Below are 20,025 nucleotides of genomic sequence, written 5' to 3'. Positions count from 1 at the left end.
GAAATGATATGTAGGGGTCCATTTTGATCCAAGAGTGACAGAGGATTACCAGAGACACTGTTTGAAGGAAGTAAATATAGCACTATAGTACAGATACAGATAGGTGAGGGGAAGAACAAAGAAGATTTGGGACTTGAAGGGAATTTGTTGACAATGATCAAGTGCACGTGCTATAATAATTTGGAAGAGCGGCCACTTGTATGTTCTAGATAACCCTAAGTCTTGTTCTACTGTTCTATGCATGCATGTTGATTGAGATCCAAGGCCTGAAATTTTTGTATTTTGATATTGTATTGATTGCGCTTCTGCTGCCAACTTTAGTGATTCCAATTCGGGGTTTTAGTCTTATAGAAGTGGTGATTCCTAATCATATATATATATATATATATATTGGTAGGGCTGCAAGTTTGGCCTCGTCGGCCCAAACCTGCCCTGGCTCGCCCTGAGCCCGAACAGGGCCTAGGCTAAGTTTTCTGGCCCTGAGGGCGGGTTAGGGCCAGAAATTCCTGGCCCTCAGGGTCGGGTCGGGTTAGGGTTGAGACCTCGGGCTCAGCCCAGCCCTGATTTTTTACCCTGATTTTGGCCCTGAAGAAATTTCTTTATCTATTAAAAAATAGAAGCTATTATTTATCCAAACAAGTCCTTAGCACACTTGGTAGTTTGTGTTTTGTTAAAATTTATTGCTACCAAAAGGTCTTGGGTTCAAGCCTCTTCTTTCACATCTTCCTTAAACTTGTTATTTTAATTTAATTATTGCAGGGCCAGGGCCAATCAAGGCGGGCTTGGGCTGGGCTTGACCCGTCAGCGTCAGGGTTAGGGTCAAGGTATTTAGGCCCTGAGTCAGGGTTAGGGCGGGCCTGGGCCCAGCTATGGGGGCTCAGGGTTGGGCTAGGGTTTTAAAAAGCCCGACCCAACCCGACTCTGTTGCAGCCCTATATATTGGTTTCTATTCAGTTTTAAGGCTTCGAAAATCTAATCAAATTTTCTTGATAAAAAAAAAAACTAATAATAAAAATCAATCAAATTCTAGAATCTTAGTTCTATTTAACTTCCGTCATTTTTTAACCCTTAGATTTAATCAATTGAAAAGGAAGCCAACAAAAAACAATACAAGGGGGGGGGGGGGGGGGACATAGCCGCCTTACCCCAACCCAAAGGAGAGACATCTCTCAAAAACACTCAAAAAAAAACAAATAAAAAAATCTACCCTTACAAAAGAGCAAAATACAAATATATAAACAAAAAAAAATAAAAACTACTTTGTAAGGATCAGAAGACCAGTCTTATCCTCCCAAAAAATTTGTTAAAACTCCCTTGGAGGTTCTTCCCCAAACTTGATAACCTTATTGGCATTTGTTTCACATGTTAATTTTGCCAACCAATCCACTGCTCGATTATTTTCTCTAAATGCAAGGGTGACGCAGGATCTAGTAGAATACATAATTCCATGATCTAGTAAAACTAGTACCACCCCTTCCAAAGATTGAAATTTATAATTTATTTACCTACCTGAATTCTTCATTTAATACTTGTTTAAAATCTTAGAACATGCCAATCGAATCTACTAGTTCTCTGGTTCTCCAATTTTCTACCTGCAGTAGGATACTTCAGTATCTTCAAATCCAACCATTGGATTTCTATCAAATTTTGATGACTTATTCTGCTTACCTAATAGAGCAATTGGCCTAAATATCTAGCCTATCTGATCTGTCTTTACTTCATTGAGGGGCTCTCTTACATCTGGTTTTGTCCTTTTTCTATAGAATTTATCACAAGCTGATCTCCCACTGGATTTTACTGATTCAGAATTAACATTGCATTAAGTAGAAAAAGGAAAATTGTTTAATTTGCATTAGCATGTTTCCTTTGAACATGGTATGAAAATTCCACAGAGATGTCAAATAGGCACCTTGAACGAGAAAAAAATACCAGAATGTCCAATAGGTATCAAGTACTAATTACAATGTTGGCTGAACAAAGTATGGATTGTGGTGAATTACATACATCAGTGGTCATAACAAATCCAAATGATATACTAAATAAATAGATTGATAAATAAGAAATCCGGGTGTATAGCTGATTTTCTTTATCAATAAGGTTTAAACATTTCCAGGGAGGGGGTACAATTGAGCAGTGATTATGACTACTCCCAATACCAAGGGAATAGGGAAAAATAAATAAATAACTATCTAGTAACTAAAAACAAGTTGCAGCTATACATTTTCCTTTTGTATGAATATCTTCAATAATTATGACTGCTACTAATAATGTTGTTAACAAAAGCTCACTTCTTAGCTTTTGTCAGGAAAAAATCTACGGCGGATTTTCAGGTACCCAAATTTTCCAGCACCTGGTGAAGACCCCTCAAAAAGAAATGGCAAATAGCCTGTAGCATTTTTGTATCTTTGTTGAATCTGCAAGGTTGAGAAAAAAAAAAATTTATCAGCACCTTAAAAAGCACTAGAAGAGAGTCCCTTAATTGAGGCCATATTGAACTTCAACTAGTAATTGGATCAATCAATGTCTGTGCCCATGATATTTCTAAATGGGCTTTGAACTACCCAGAGAAACTATGAAGGCTAGCCATAAAAAGCTAGCAAGTAACTGAAAACTTTTCTAAAGAGAAATCATGTCCCAGGTACCTCCATCATCATAAAGGAAAAAAGTGGAAACCAAGTAAATGTTGGGTTGTTGCCATTATCTGAGAAGTTTTTTTTCCTAGGGGCTGGGAGAGGGGGAGGGATGAGGGAGAGTAGGGTTGGCTGCCATTATCTGGAACTTCTTCAGCATCCTCATAATGCATTGAAGCTGCTGCAATCCTTGCTCAATATGGTTCATGAGCTTCCAGCTACAGAGGAAAGCCAGGCTATGGCCATTTATGCGGCAATTTGTAGGGATCCACTTCTCCGACTCCTAAAGCACTTTTTCAGAGAAAATCTATTGGGTTGATGGCATTTTGACAGAGTAAAAGAGATTGTCCCTCACCCCCACCTGACAAAAGTAGCCAACAGGCTTAGAGTTCTTGTTTATTGAGATTCGAAATCTGAGGCTTGTAGAAGTCTCCTTCAAGCTATCTGGAGTCCTAAACTATAGTGGTTGATATACTACAGGAGATCACCATTGATAGGTAGGTTTTTCTTTTTCCTAAGATAGGGCTCTACTTCCCTTTACACCAAAAATATTTATAGCTAAGCTTCATAAGCAACTATAGTTTACCTCAAGAATTTGTTCACTGCTCCGCATGCAGTTCCTCCCAACAACACAAACTGTTCCACCAGAGCCTCCCCCAGTAATCTTTGCTCCGAACAAGGTTCCATTTTCAGATTTGGATATTCTACTGTGCTGCATTTCCTGTACCAGTTTTACTAGCCTATCTGTTCCATCAGAACCCAGTCCACAAGCACTATAGCTGTAATGGCACTGCAATATAAGGATACACAAATTGGATGAGTCAAATATTTCATTCATCCGTAAGAGAAATGAGTCATTTTTCTTTTGGTAATGTAAGATATATTGTTTATTAATATGGGAAAAAAAAAAAGCAAACTTGGTTTCATTATAAATTTGGAAATTTTATCAGGGGAAATTGAAAGATCACAACATTGCGATGACCATAATAATATGGATAAAAAGCATCCACTTAAATACCTGATACAAGAGTTCTCCAAGGGAGGTAAGTTGCTCATGTGAACTCTGAGCCGTTAGAAGCGATTTAAAGGCCTGTGTCAAGAAACACAGTGAGAAGAAATAGCCAGTCATAAAGCATATAATGATAGCCAACACCATTTTCTGGTCCATACAGAACAGGTTCAGATACTAGTCTATTTAGACAGTTTCCACACAGATAGCAATAAATATTGGTCATTTTATGCTTTTTAAGCTGAACCATGTGTCAAGAATAAACTATTTACTCTTCTACCCCGCTCCATTTGTACCTGGTGGACAGTATTTATTAATTGTAATTTCAGATAATAATAATAAAATACGTGAACTTTCTAACAATCATTTGCTAATCCTTTCTCTTTTATCAAGTTCACATATTTTGCCTCCTTCCTCAATTACCCTAACTTAAACAGCATCATAATGACAACCCCCCCCCCCCCCACCAAAGTCTCGAATGAATTCAAGGACACATTCAAAGAAATTCTGACCGTCGGGCGGAATGGTTTGTGGATTCCGAACAGCTACAGCAAAGGCAGGACTCGAACCTACATAGAAAACCTCCCCACTACACCCCCCCTCCAAAAAAAAAGGGGGGGGCATCAAAATGATAAATCCATATAAAATTAAGTGCAAATGTATCACAAATCTTGAGGAGCGGTGATGCAGGGGCCTAGATTGACTGAAGTTTAGGCCCATATAAGGGTCCAAAATGGTAGTTAGCTTTCAGTTATTTATAAGGGTTAATTCTGTAATTTTTATATTTAATTTAGTAGCAGTAAGTAGTGTCATGGGGTCCACGCCTAGTCTATAGCAAAGTCTCTCTCTCTCTCTCTCTCTCTACCATTGCAAGCTACTGCAATCATCTCCCACTACTCTCTTTCCTGATCTATTCTTCTCATTCTGATAACCTGCTATCCCGTTTCTTCATAATTCTGTTCCCAATTAATTTCTGGTTTATTATTACATATATTTATTCTCATCTTCCTAATTTCAGTTCCTATAATCTTTCATTTTACATTTATGTCCTGGGAATGTTTGCAGCCTAGTTAGCCCTAAATTCTAAATGGGAATTAGGGTTTCAGTTACTGCATTAACAAGCATAAGGAATGAAACCATGGGAGTGTTGAGTATGAGGGATGCTTCTAATCCCATTACCTCAGGACACAATAAGGAATTCTGATTAGGATTCAATCTTTATTGTATCTGTAGGTCCTCCAACTTTTTGCAATGGCAAGCTGCATGTCCGTGAATTCTGCTTTATAACTAGGACTATCATAATGATAACCACGAATAGAACAATTAAATACATAATAACTTTATGGGAAAAAATTGTGCATGAAGCCAGCTCAAAAATGAAATTGCACAGACCCTCACATATCACTGTTCATGTGAGGGGGAGATATGTCATAAATGTCCCACCCCTTATTGTCAGATTCTAAAGGGGGTTCCCTCATTCGCCTGAAACTGCACTCGGGCAGTGTAGGGAACCCTCTCCCAAACTTTATATACTCAAATAAAAAATTCCATGCTTGAAATTTTTTTTAAAGTAATTCTTAGGACAACTGCAACTAAAGAGTTTAGCATTCACACCAAATATATCCAGTACTAGGCAGAAACCTATGAGAAAAAATTTACAAGAAGAATATGAAAATGAAGAACTACCACAGCTACGCCATGAACCTACCTTGACACGGAAATTTTCATAGATAGGATGTTGAGCTTGTGATTTCACTCCATAACTGTGCCTTTGATCAATTACTGTGACTGAGTCATTGTGATCGTTGTACTTTTGAATGAATGTCTCACCAAGCATTGACTCAGGAAGCCTCTTTGCATAGACAGATTCATATCTGTGGTCCAAAATAAAGAAAACAGAAGAGAGGGGGGGGGGGGGGGAAATTCTCATTAACACAAACAATATCACAAAATCAAAACCATACTTCAGTTCATCGTCAATGCCAATAAATGTTATAAGGGAATACTACATCCTGGATTTCTCTAATAACCCATGTTTAACTGAAAATTGATGAAACTGATGAAAAAGTCACAGTTATGAACTTTATAAACTATTACTAACAACAAACATGATTGACTGTTCACTAGTCTTAAAAACTATAAGAAATACAGGACATCATCAAATAAGAGAAGACCTTACCTATGAGGTGAAAGATTACACAAGTAATCCAATGAAGCTTCAGATTCAAGAAGTTCAACATCATCCTCTTCAAATTCATCAATTCCATTACCATCCACTAGCTGGTGAGAATCATCAGTTGATAAAAAACTGGACATCACTGAAGATGCCATAGACTTTATCATCTTTCGACCCATAAAGGCACCAATCCTCACAGATCCATAGTCTGTGCCACCAACACTGCAGGTGATTCCAATCAAATAATTAGTGAAGGAACAAAAGAAGGGATACACAAAAGAATTGCATAATCTCTGGCAAAATGTTTCAAACAAAACCTGTGATATTTCCTCTTTTTGGACAATATAACTGGAAATTGCAAACAATTATGTAAAAATGCATGATCTCAATTGAAGTATTACCATCATTGTCGAAATGGTGTAATTTATACAAATCATTGCAAGGAACCCATTTCAACCGAAATCATCCAAAACCCCTTATTTTGCTCAATTCTTCCCCCATACAATTTCCAGAAACTACTTCCATCAGGTTAGACTACTCTAGTTACATTAAATCACAAATTTGAATGCATTTGAAGAGAAAGCATAATAATGAGTTGCCACCTGTGTCTTATTCCAGAATCAATGCCCCAAAATCGTACATGAGAAGGAATATCGACAAGACCTATTACTTCAGCAGGCTGCATGGAATACAAGAACAATTTGATGTTAACATTTTACCTCTAGAAAGAGAGAAAAAAAGGGTTATGACTTATAGATCATACCTGGCAGATCATTGCAAGAAGTTTGTTGGCTTCACCACATGCTGATGTCATCTGGTCCATTACACCACAGGGAGCACCAACAACATGATTCTCCACCTGTAAAATAATAAAGAATGCTAAGAAATCGGACGCCTATCTATGTATTTTTTTGAAAATTCTACTTGCTAAGAATTGTGCATGTGTTCATGCCTTTTGACAAAGCAATGCAAGATCTCTTGGGCTGATGTCCAATCCTGCAGATAAAAAGGAGATACAGATTCAGTAATTTTCTCTGAAGCACCACACAAGCATCTAGACATACTGTTTTTTCATACCATAATGTAAGAATAGCAGATACAAAATTACTAGGTCTCTTAGTTTTCAAAAATGCTTTTAGCATGCACATAAATTTGTTATTAATGGCAGATGTTTGGCAATCGGCCCATTAAGCATGATAGTCTCTGTATGAACCTTATCTGATGAAAGTTCCTCAATATGCTATCTGCTAGGGTAACATGACAGCTGTCACAAGACAAAGTCTCTAAATGCACCATTTCCATCATCAAACAATTTTTTCATACACATGGCTGGCTTTCAAATTGGTATTGAATCTCATAATGTTGTTCTCTCGTGGAGCTTAGATTGATTATTCTCCATCAGATTTCAAGAATTTTAAGACTTACGGCATGGAATACATTATATTTTTCTCTTCTCTTCTGAAGTTTAGATTGATTAATTTCCACTTCCAGTCCCCACCTATGGACCAAATTAACTTGGGTACTCATGGTAAACAATATAGGTGGAGGCACTCTGATTCTTGGATGGATTTCAACCAAATTTATTTGTTGGAACCTGGCACAACGAATTGTGGTACAAGAAAAACAGCAAGAAGTTCTACGGAAAAAGAAAAAAAAAACCAATCAGCAAAGCTAGAAAAATCACAAAAACATGTTCCGCCTCAGAAGAAGTGCAGTTCATGCTGGACTCTTTTTGAATTGAACACATTCACAAAAGCAAGATAAATTAGCATAGAAATCCATACTAAACATGTGATATATTAATCTACAACATCTAGATGGATGTATCGCTTGATCTGACATCTATACTAAAAAACTATAAAAAAAAAAGGCGTATCCAGTGCACGAGGCTCAGGGAGGGTCATAATGTATGCAGCCTTACCCAGCTTCGCGGAGAGGCTGTTTCCCGACTTGAACCCGCGACCACTAGGTCACAATGGAGCAACCTTACCGTTGCACGAAGGTCCACCCTCTATACTAAACAACTGAGATCTAGAATTTAATTATATGCAAGATTCTGTAAATAATTCATGGAATAAATTAATGGAAAAATGTCTGTTCCATATCTTTTTTTAATATAATTATCATTTCCAAGTCCAATTAGAGAATTTATTTACAGTCCGTTTAGACACATTCCAAGAGTCAAACAAATAGGTTCACTCAATTAGAATTTTGACAAGTTGGATTCACAAATCAATGTTAGAAGTTGACCATATACATTCTCATTCCAGAATTAGTTACACACTTCAATTCTTAATCACCCTAGTTGGAGAAGTACTTCTTTATATTTTGATTTAAGCAGTATAGTTAAATTTTTTAATCTAATGTTCTCCAATGCTACGACTAAATGAAACAAATGTCAATTATATTTATATTTTTCAATAGTTACATGCACGTACTTAGGTATATGTTTAGGCATAAGTACATAAGACCATACATATAAATGCATATATGCATACCTAATTCCGTAATTAAGGTAAATCAGCCATGAATAGGTTTTATTTTTTATGTTTCACACGAATATACCATGATTAGGTTTGATTTTAGTCACACTATGTGGATACTGACATGGTGTGAATTGAAGAAAGAGAGATACCACAAAGTGACTATTTTAGATATTTGGGATCAATCATAAATAAGGAAGGTGACATAGAAGATGATGTCTCACAGAGAATTAAAGTGGGATTGTTGAAGTGGAGAGGTGCGTCCGGAGTGCTATGTGATCGACGTATTCCTTTAAAGCTTAAAGAAAAGTTCTATAGGACCATTGTTCGCCCGACTATGATATATGGGGCAGAATGTTGGGCAGTTAAGAAGTGTCATATTGAGAAACTTTGTGTCGCGGAGATGAGGATATTAAGATGGACGTGTGGAAAAACAAGGAGGGATAAAGTACGGAATGATCGTATCAGAGCTGACTTGAGAGTTGCTCCGATCAATGGCAAGCTCCGAGAGAGTCGTCTAAGATGGTTTGGTCATGTTCAACGGAGGTCTAGGGATGCCCCAGTAAGGAGGAGTGATATGATTCTGATTGATGGAGCTAAAAGAGCGAGGGGCAGGCCTAAAATGACCATAGAAGAAGTTGTGAGAAAGGACATGCATAGTCTAGGTCTCGTGCCGTGTATGACCTCGGATAGAGCCTATTGGAGGGCAAGGATTCAGGTAGCAGATCCTATTTAGTTGAGATTCTCCTGACTTGCTGGGCTGTGCCTCTATCCTCTTTCACTTTTCTTGTATTTTCCTTTTTTCATTTGTCATTTTCACTTCTCATATCATTATCCCATTCTTCTCTTTCACTTTGCAGTTTTTACCTACTTTGTTTGATTGGATCCAAGTAGCCAACCCCATTAAGTTGGGATAAGGCTGAGTTTGTTGTTGGTATACAAATACAACACCGTTTCTCATAAAATTACTTAGAATAAGAACCTTAAAAAAATAGTTTTATAGGAAACAATTTTATTCTAGCTGTGGAAAAATAATAAAGACAATAAAATTGAAGATCATGAAGTAGAAGAGCATAGTAACCATGAGCGGCAGCTAATGCAGACATGCTTGCAACCTCCACTGATGCAGAAGAAGATACACCTTTGCCTTCAGGTACTGCAGAAGAAACCTGAGAGTTTGAAGGAAACATCAGAAGTGGAACTATTAATGGCCTGTAGATGTAACTGATAACTGTTCTTATGGTTGAAATCATGAACAGCAGTATAAATTAGAAATTCCAATAGAAGATCAATAGTAATTTAAAAACGTTTATATGGTAGCGACATCAAATCATACAGAAGAGGATCAGATAGGACTTTGGCTATTATGCATTATGATGGTATAAATATCCACTTCTGGATAAATTTTTACAAACTTTCCACTTGTAATAATCATTTGTGGCATAAAATGATATTTTCCTCTATCAATGCTGATAACCAGTAACTTTAGCATAAAATATCTATTTATTTATTCTGATAAATGACAGTTGAAATATTTATTTTTTTGTGAAGTTGATAAGAGGTATTTCCAAAATTAATTCAGAAACTTTCTGTTATACAAAGTTTGTCAAATATCTAATTGATGTGGGAGATCTAAAGCTACAAATATGGCTATTTTTTTCATCAGAAAGCAAAGAGTGAAATAACATTTTGCTCTTCCCTTCCATCTGCTTACTTGTCTTCATTCTCCCATTTTGCCACCCCCCAAAATGGGATTATGGGAGAGCTCAGGCCCCATTATATCATATACAACAATTGACTTTCCTATAATGCTGCCCATACTCCAAGCTCTATCGGTCATGTCGGGCAAGTTAACTCATAAACTAGGTCTTTCCCTTATCTAATTCGTGTTTGATGCCAGGAATTGCGGGAAGTAGAAAATAAGGAGAGATAATGACTCTGTGGAACAACATGGGCAATTTCTTCTTAAGTTTTAATCCCTTCCACATGATATTTCCATCACCTTTTGTTGCAGCTACTTTGAAAGATCAAACTAATCTGGTTTTTGTGATTTTAGTTATACTTAAAGCTTATTCATTTCCTTTCAAATTGTCACATTTCAAGACAATTTAGATTTAATAAACAAGCCATCTACTGCATAAAAATTGGACTAGGAAATCCTGCTGACAAATGAGAGTGAGAATATGAAAGGACTGCATACCAGCATACTAATACTGTTATCAAAACGAACTCCCAGCTCAGTCATCAAAACAAGGATAGTCCCAGCAACATATGATGCCCACCTGAAATAATACACTTATTAATAACTGATTGTTTCAACTGAAAATTTAGAAAAAATAAAATTTTCAAATCAAAAGAATGACCCACTTTTGGGATGGATCTTGGGCAAAAAATTTGTTTGCCTTTTCATAAGATATAGGCTTGTCACCATCCATCAATTCAGAAATGTCCATGTCAAAAGTTGGTCCACGATTACTTATTTCCGATCCATATGATACCTGATAAGGCCAAAAGTAGGAAATAAAATACAAATACACATTAGTATATGGATGGATACTCCAATCAAAGAGGCAATCAAATCCCTTACAAAGCATAGATCTAAAAAGAATAGCATGGCCACCTACCTCCCACATCACACCCCAACTCAAAACACACACACACACACACACACACACACATACCCACATGCATAAATATTAGATAAAATGCTATCAGATATTCAAGAATATAAAAACAAGAACCACTAGAGAATTACAATGGGATAACAGGTGGAGTATGGTATAAAGGTGATAAAACATCTTTTACTTATTTCTCTCTCCACCCCCCCCCCCCCACTTCACCGAGAATATGATTAAAATACCCGTCTTCATCCTCCTCTTGATGCATGAGCATCATCTATGATGGGCCCATATGTACCACATAGGCTTGGGATGAAAATTTTCCAAATAAAAAGAAAAAGAGTAAACATCTTGTACACCCCCTGAGGTTTGCTGACCTGTCATGTAGCCCCCAAGATTTTTAAAACCTTACTTAAAGACCCCTAGGACTGACGGAATACCCATTGTGTTAAGAGTGAACAAGTTAAGTGATGATGTCAGCAGGCCATAAATCTGTAAATGGCCAAAATACCCTTGTCAGCTAATTCCTTCTTTCATCTTCTTCATCCTCTGCTAGGGTAGCCATATCACCCTGAAAGTAGCCATATCATCCTCTGGAGAAGTTTTTTGGAATTCAAATTTCTTGATACCAAGCTATCGATTTCATCTCATATTTGGAAGAGTAATTCACCTTGCCCAGCAGTAGACTCGACCTCAGTTTGAAGGAGATCCTCCAACCAGATTTTTCAGAATTGCAGTTCTCCTTTACTCCATGGGGTACCCTGTTTTTGGGTAGGTTTTCAGATCTGAAGAATATGAAAATTTTTTTAATCTGTCCAGCAGATCTTGTTGATTTTTTGAGACATTGTTGCCCCTCTATAAGGGCCCACTTGATCCAATTTTGAAGCCCATCAGCCTCCTTGATTTGTGGTAATTGATTTTCTCCCATTATAGCTTGCAGCAATCTGTTATTGAGCCACAGCATTTGGTTCGATTTTCAGATCTGACTAATGGTATAGGGTATTGTTCCCTTGTTATTAAGGATCATTCGATCCATATTTGAGAGTCGTATGAAGAATAATGGAAGAGCCTCCGGCCTCTGCCCGTCCGCTGCGGTTTAGGGTTAGCCGTTAGTGGTAGCCGCAGCAGGGAAGTGAAAGTTTAAGCTGTTTAGGACTGAATCAAGCAGAGCCACAGAAAATGTCTTCAGTGGAAGAAACCCAGATAAACTGTGGAAGTTCTACTTTGAATCGAATTAGAATTTGGGTATAGGGTGGGGCTGGGTTGCATGGTGGAGGTAGGACGGTGGATTGGGAAGAAGAACAGGGGCTGGGGGTGGGGCTGAGTTGCAGTGGTGGAAGTAGGTTTACAGTCTTGCAGGTGATGAGTGGGTCAAACATAAGGGCAAATCGGTAACTTGACCCCTCTGAAGACATTAGGTGTTTTAGGTGTAAGGGTAGTAGGATTAATGTAGTCCTATAGACAAAGCTTAAATAACACTGATCTCCAACAGTAGCAGATTGAAGAAGAGCTAAGAGAGGACCTCCCGATCTACAAGATGCAAGGAGTCACTGACTCACTGGAGATTCCAGTCCTTCAATCCTTGATATGACTCACAAGGGGGAGGGGGTTCTTGATATGACTCACAAGACTGGATCTCATAGGAGAGAATAACAGCAACAAAGGCAGCAAGCATAAAGCTGAGTTTTTATTAATGAAAATTCGTATCCAATGCTGGCCTCCCTTACAAACTTATATAGAAGACTCAAAAATAGACTTCGACACTAAAAAGGAAAGGCCTAATCCTATCCCTAACCCATTAGCTAACTTAAACTGACTAGGAAACTGAAATAGACTCAAAATAGAGTCCTCATCCAGCCCAACTAAACAACTAAAAGAAAAACTAATAAAATCACTTAAATTGAACCGTTGGTTGAACCGGTTCAATTTAAAACACCAAATAAAAAGCTAAGTATGGAAATTAAACTAAGTATGGGAGCTAATCCCGTATGCCACCTATTTACCCATATTTTAGGTCCATAAAAGTGGTCTATTACATTAGAAACCCATGGGATCAAAGGCCCAACATGTATGTAACCCAACCCTAGACTTATTCCTAATAAAAGAAGCCCAGGTTGGTGATAAATCTGCATCAAGGGTCATTTCATTATTGAATCTATTAAAAATGTACAAAGGCTATTTTGGTCTTTTACATTGTTAAACTAACACCTAACTAACACCATGAGGTTTATGGGGCTTTAAGTAAGGTTTTAAAAATCTTGGGGGCTACATGACAGGTCAACAAACCTCTGGGGGTGTACAAGATGTTTACTCAAAGAACAAAAAAATCCATTAAGGTTATATCAATAAAGGATAGGAAATTGACACAATTTAACTGTAACGGATTAGTTATTAGATTGTATTTTCTTCTCTTTTGTTTTCAGTTATTAGAAGTATGGGCTTAAGTTATGGGTTTAATTGTAAACTAACTTATTTTATTGGGCCCACAAGTGGATTTGGTAAAGTACTCTCTGAGATAAGTAATAGACAACATTAAATTGATCTATCTTTTACGTACTTGAGATGGGATAGAATATAGATTGGTTTGTCTTCATCTTCTTTTATTTCTCTTCAAACTCTTTTACTAGTCTTTTAAAAAATAGATCTAGATTTCTGGATTTTTTAAATAAAACTTACCATTTTGGTAAATGCCACAGCCAGGTTATAAATCTGTCTATTGGTAAGCTATTGTTAAGGCTAAGTTCTATTGTTCACCATGTTAACAACCCTACTCTTACATAGGTTACATCCTTCATAATTCTCAGGTCATATCGGTTCTCACAATCATACTGCCCTCTTCATCACCCTCCATCATAATGTTATGTGGGCTCAGATAAAAGCTATTTTTAGCCTTTTTCGTTCCAGGTTTTTATGATTCTCTGTTCTCTCCCTTCCACCCTCCCATTTGTTCAAAGGATACTAACCTTCATAGTTGTCAACACATAGCCTTGGCGCCGCTTTGGCGGGCAGAAAATCTGGGCCAAGGTGAGCTGTCACATTATTATCCAAGGAATTTGTGTCTTTTTTTATATATTGTTTGTTTTTATTCCATTTCTGAGAGTTCTATGTGTTTGTGTACATAGATCTCATACACGGAGCTACATGGAATCATGTTTTAAGGAAAAAAAAGAAGAGAATAAAAGAGGGCACAGTTGCTGAGATCTTGAGATACAAAACCCTGCCCTTAGAAATCTTGGTCGGCCGGACATGCTCAACTTTGCGACTCGACTTCCCCCACCCCCAATAAGAAGGAAACAACTTTCTGTTCACTGTCGCTGCCACCACCAGCGCCATAGCAACAGTGGCAGCAGTGTAATAAGTAGAAGGAGAAGATGAAGATGGAAGGAGTGGGAGGAAGAAGATGAAGAAGATTGAAGAAGCAGTAGCAATGGCAGCCACAACAATTTCTGTCGACGAAGAGAAGTAGCAACAGCCACTGCCACACCATCATCGTTACCATAAAAGAAAAAAGAAGAAGAATAAAAAGGGAATGTACCTGTTCAAGTTCCAGCGCCGCTGCCACTCCCTTCATCGCTGTTGCAGCCTCATTTGAAAAACAGGTAGCCACAACGAATCTTTCGACGTTGTGAATAGAGGACAAGTGATTTTTTTTCTGCTATGGCCCTTGGCCCTCCAATCCCCGCTTCTAGAATCCACCGACATAAAAAATGCCCTCAACCCCTCCCCCCTCCTTTCTTTAATAAGATATATGTTTATCTTATTTTATATATTAATGCCCTCAACCACTCCCCTTTCTTTAAGTAGTATCTGTGGCAGAATCCATCAAGAATGCCCTCACCCCCTTCTTTACTAGGATATTTGTTTACCTTATTATATACAAATATTCTATTTTATTATAACCAAAAAGAACAGAGTAAAAAAATTATATTAATGTATAAGCAAGACTTCAAAAGTCTTTCTAGACATTTTAAAATTGAGATGATGACAATTTTTTTTTAAATCACTAAAGTGCCTAGGTTGTGGGTGCGTAAGCAACCCCAAAGACAGCACCTTGTCACCTAAGCACTTAGCTGGCCCTCGAACGCCTTGGATCGCCTAGTACTTTGACAACTATACTAACCATCCTCCTCCATATTCCATCTGCCATGGCTGGCTGGGTGGCCCTATTTTCTGCCACATTATTTCCAAGTAGGTGCTCAAATTTTCCAGAAACATTATCCACACAATCCACTATTTGTAAAAATTTTCCAGAAACATTATCCACACAAGCCTCTATTTGTAAAAAGTTCAGCTTAAATGCAGCAATACACAAAAACTTGACGTGGCCAATCCAGAAGGTTTCCTATCTATCCAATGGTGGTACTGGCCACATCAGCCCCTGAATATGGCTCAGATCAGGAACCAAAAAAAATATTCTGCGTGCATATATATACAAGTTCATGATAAGATGTAATTGGAAAACCACATAACTGAGAGCATTGAAATGGAAATAATAACTAGGTGAAAATTCTCTTCAGAAAATACTGAATAAACAAAATAAACAATGTTACTCAAACAGGAGTCACTTACAATTTGTAGCACAGGAATTGATTCTTTCCCTTTAGCAAGCTGCCGAGCCTGGGCGTGTTTCCATAGTTTTTGCTTGCTTGGATGAATCCTCTGAACAGCAACATGGCAGGCTTCTCTAATAGGCATCTACGAGAGAAAAACTTATCTTCTCAATATCATAATTGCTGTGCAAAGAAATTGAAAAAGGAAAATTTGATTTTATGGTGTCTAGAGCTCCCCCCTTCTCCCAATAGAAAAAATAAAGCCATAATTTAATCAACCAAAAAGTTAAATGTGTGAGAGGCCACAAGTTGGTAAAGATGAATAAATTAATTTGAAAGCATTAGTACTAAGATAAGAAACATTATTGTAGTGATGATAAACAAAACAAAGAGTATATAAACTCTATGCATGTCGGATGGTCTATGTTAACATGATGATATTTCACATAGACATGCAATCACACTGATGATTGGGGAACAAGGAAAGTTTAAAACTCTGAGTAGACAACAATACAGAGGTTTACAAAAATTTTAGACTCGAGAAGGTTAAGTGCCCTAAATATGAAAATTCTTCTCAGGGTTGTGAAATTTAACTGGACAAGATAGAATATTAGATAAATAACAGAGGGAGAAACAGAAGAGAAAATAAACATTTGATCAAATGAAACTCAAACAAGATCACACTTTAATAAGATGCTCCAAAAGTGTATACACTGACAAAAAATTGATCTTTTGAAAGATCAAGAGCTTTGTGATTGCTGATGAAGATACTCTATGATAAGTTGTTTTCTAACTTCCTCAACATATCAATACTTTAATTTACACATTTATTAATAAATTTTAAATTTTAGGGAAGAAACTCTTTAGCAATATTATCGATGACAAAGTTAGGAAGACAACTCAAAATCTGATTTGTGGCCACTAGTGGGTTGGGCCCCTTCTATCTGTATCTAGATCTGCAATTTCACAATAGGCTACTGCAAGTATGCACTGTCTGATTTTATTAATGCATAAGAAAAGAACCAAAGTTTACTTTGTATGCAACCAAACAAAAGAAGCTCAAATTGTTTGAAAAAGGAAGAAGATATACAATGAATAGAAAGGATGACACTAATTGAAGTTTCAAGATACACAAGAAACAAGTTAACAAAACGTAGATCGAAATATGAAGAAAATAAGACCAAACACTGTTCATGGTACTGTTCACGTGAACAGTGTCACAGCCCATACTTGTGTGGGGATGCTTGTTAGAAGATCTGTGGGCCCATCAAGTGGAGAAAGCTTCTATCGTAATGCTGCCAAAGTTTAGTTTCTAATTTCATATTTAGAAAGTAGGCTTAAGTTTCTATTTCCTTAAGTTTCTAATTTTAATTTGTTACTATTTTATTTTCTTCTCTAAAATAGAAGTTCCTATTTTGATGTATGGCAGCTAGATTTTATAGGAAGTTTCTATTTTATAGGTTTATGAATTAGTAGTTTCCTTTTCTAGACATACTTAGTTTCTTAATTAGATTGGGACTGGGTTGCTTCGTAATTGGGTTATTATAAATAAGAGTATGAGGCTTAGCAGAGGACAGCTATTGAAGAGAAAAGAGTTATGGTTGCAGTTGTGAGACACGGCAAGGGTGAGAGACTGTGGGTGAGAGGATGATGGGCTGAGAGAGTCTGGATGAGAGAGCTGATCCTATCCGCCCTTCTATATCCCCTTCTTCTTCTTCTTCTTATCCTTTTATGTTTCTTCTTTCATATGTAAACAAAAAAAAAAGGCAATAAAGTATCAGTTATATTCAATTTGTTTTTCCTTATTGTGTTGATGCTGGCTGCAATTGATCTCTCACTGGTGCTTCCCTGGTTCGAGGTCAACTTTTGCATTACAAAACTGCATTCTCCTTGCAACTGAGGGTAAGGAAGACATGTGTGGGCAAATATCAACACATCTCTAATGAAAAATTGTTAGATAAACACAAACTTCACAAGCAAAGTGAGAGAGAGAGAGAGAGAGAGAGAAGTTGACCTCTAAATAGTTTAAAGTATCGGTATCGGTTATTGTATCGGAAAAGTGATTTTAAGAAACATATCGTATCGTATTAGAGAGACGCAAAATACACTAAGGATACACATGAAAATGTTTAGGATATATGTGAAATACAGTTTTGAAGCATAAAACACTATAAATAAGTAATATGTTAGATATATCATGTATAAAGAGAACAAAGTATGACGAAACAAGTGCATTCAATTGATTATGCATAAAGGATGAAGTTTCTTACTTGTACTCGTACAAAAAAACAAAAGTCACTTTCAGTTTGGGGAAGAAATAGGGTTTATACACACCTCATTGCAAAAAAAAAAAGAATTGTTGATGTAATCATTCAGGTTTTTTCACTAACCTAGTGATCCATTGCAAAACATGACACTAAAAATTCAGTATTTGAGCAAAAAATTCAAAGTTGTAATAGAAAATTATTCTTGCGCAAATCTGATTTCGATCTTTGATTATAGGTTGTTTAATTACAAATGATGATGAAATCAGCACTACTAGAGTCACTTTTCCAGTAGAAACAAAGAATCAAAACAATGCCTTACAGGAGCTTTTGGTAAGTGTTTTGAGTCATTGATCGAGTTATATAGGTTATAAGAGATGTACCAAGTGTATCGATAAGTATCAAACATATCAGGTCACATACCGACCCTATATAGTTGATACTTTTTATCGTATTGGTACCCTAAAAATAAGATACGTAGCGGTCAGTATCGGCGGATTAAAACCTTACTTGTAATACAAGGCTTCCCGAGTAATCAGCAATGCCTCCCATAACATCCAACCTCCCAGGTGCTCTTGCTATGTAAATCTCTTCCTGCAAGACACAATATTAATACAATCAAAACCATAATTGCAAATAGAAACCTAAAGAAAACCAAAAACTGATATTAAACCATCATATATACTCTATTTTCACAACCAAAAGCATGTCTCATAATGAAACTTTTCCTTCTAGCTCTTTTAATAAAGAAAATATGATTTGAGACCTCAAAGACTAGCAGACATGATCCACCTAGGCTTTCCGTGTGCCCCCTACCCTACCACTTTCAGGTCAGGAGGGGTCTACTGATTTTTTTTACTGATATGGCTAGTATCTCTTCCTTTTTCTTTTCTTTTTTTTTGGGGGTGGGGGTGCTAGATTCTAAAGCAAGCTATCAGGCATTTAAAGGATTGAAGTTGTTTTTCTAAGAGACTTATGAAAACGTATCATCTTTTGGAATGCTGTTCCCCAACCCCCCCCCCCCCCCCCCACCCAAAGAAAAAAAAAAAGCTGCAGATGTCAACCAACCAGAACTTCCAATGATCAGCTGCTGTATTACCAAGCAAAGTGTAGGCTACATGCTCAAGTTAAATCTAGTGAGTGTAGTCAGTTTGGCAGCTTAAACAAAAGATCAAAGTCTGCTTCGTCAAGATTTTGGCTCCATACACTAGGGTCACTGTCATTGCTCTTTCATGCATGAGTTCAGTTAAACATATTTCTTACAAGTGTCATCCCCTATTTTTCAACGAGTATTTCACGTTATAGAAAATGTTCTCTATTGACAACCATTCAATTGAATATCATTGATACACATTAATATTGCCCATTTGCCCATAATTATTCTCATCAAATAAACAGTCTATAAATGTCAAAGTATCACTTAATATCTGAGCTAAAGAGAAAAAATTGGTATGTCGTGGGTTTATTCCATTCCATTTACATTTGAAACCATGCAAACATATTGATGCAGGAAAATCATAGAAAGATAGAGGAAATAAACCTGGGGTTGGGTTCTATGCATGTTGGGTCTTTGGACCAATGAGTTTTTATTGTACTATGAGATTAGTTAAGTAGTATTAGTTTATAATCTTTTTTAATGTTAGAAATGAACTAAGTCAAGTTCTTAAATAATTAGGAATGTGAGTCCAGGTTACATTCTAAGTCCATGTTTTGGTTTTAGAGTCCTAGTTCGAGCAGGAATGTCAAATAATAGTCTGTTTTGACTATTCCAAGTACTAATCTAAACCCTGTGGCTACTCTGTTTTCTGTTTAAAAGTTCCTGCTCTATTCAGTTGAGTAGTGTTCAGATAGCTTTAGTAACTTTTGGATTATTTCTATCTTGAGTTTCTGTTCTGGTTTTCTGAACCTTCTGGTTGAGTACATCGATTTTGAACCTGCTATTAACACTTAACAGTCTATATAGTAATAGGACTCTTCAGTAATTCACCATTTTGTTATCAGAATCAGACCAGATTCTGCAGCACAACAGAAAAATGTTGTGACTCCTATGTGAAATGAAAAATACCTCCCAATTAAAAAGTCCAGCCGCAGCAATATGCTCCCTCATCCGACGCTTTTCAGTATTCTTTCCTGGATCCTGTACAGTACTTAGTTCTGCCAAGCTCTTTAGGAAACTCAATGTATCTGAGAGGCCATGAAGATCTCCTTGAAGAATCTCAAAGTCTTCAGTGCATCTACCAAAAATACAAGTGGAAGACCGCTGTCAAGTGTTAGTACATGTTTAATAGTTTTGAT

The 20,025-nt window shown here is 36.9% G+C and overlaps 1 protein-coding gene across 2 annotated transcripts in view; it reads right to left on the bottom strand.

The window, feature by feature from the left end:
* Positions 1-2,161: 2,161 nt before the first annotated feature.
* Positions 2,162-20,025, bottom strand: part of LOC122661985 (L-arabinokinase-like) — a 34,474-nt gene continuing 16,610 nt past the window's right edge. For both annotated transcript variants that reach the window (XM_043857519.1, XM_043857520.1), the window contains exons 17-30: positions 19,796-19,964; positions 18,241-18,324; positions 15,486-15,611; positions 10,666-10,796; positions 10,499-10,580; positions 9,380-9,467; positions 6,768-6,811; positions 6,579-6,674; positions 6,418-6,494; positions 5,819-6,037; positions 5,348-5,513; positions 3,649-3,720; positions 3,217-3,420; positions 2,162-2,414 (exon numbers count right to left, since the gene is read on the bottom strand). In XM_043857519.1, coding sequence (XP_043713454.1) covers positions 2,292-2,414; positions 3,217-3,420; positions 3,649-3,720; positions 5,348-5,513; positions 5,819-6,037; positions 6,418-6,494; positions 6,579-6,674; positions 6,768-6,811; positions 9,380-9,467; positions 10,499-10,580; positions 10,666-10,796; positions 15,486-15,611; positions 18,241-18,324; positions 19,796-19,964 — 1,681 coding nt within the window. In that variant the 3' untranslated portion in view covers positions 2,162-2,291. The remainder of the gene's footprint in view (positions 2,415-3,216; positions 3,421-3,648; positions 3,721-5,347; positions 5,514-5,818; positions 6,038-6,417; positions 6,495-6,578; positions 6,675-6,767; positions 6,812-9,379; positions 9,468-10,498; positions 10,581-10,665; positions 10,797-15,485; positions 15,612-18,240; positions 18,325-19,795; positions 19,965-20,025) is intronic.

Source organism: Telopea speciosissima, chromosome 5, assembly GCF_018873765.1.
Source record: "Telopea speciosissima isolate NSW1024214 ecotype Mountain lineage chromosome 5, Tspe_v1, whole genome shotgun sequence".
NCBI lineage: Eukaryota > Viridiplantae > Streptophyta > Magnoliopsida > Proteales > Proteaceae > Telopea > Telopea speciosissima.
The sequence above is the reverse complement of the archived record's forward strand: the minus strand, read 5'-3'. Positions and strand labels throughout refer to the sequence as shown.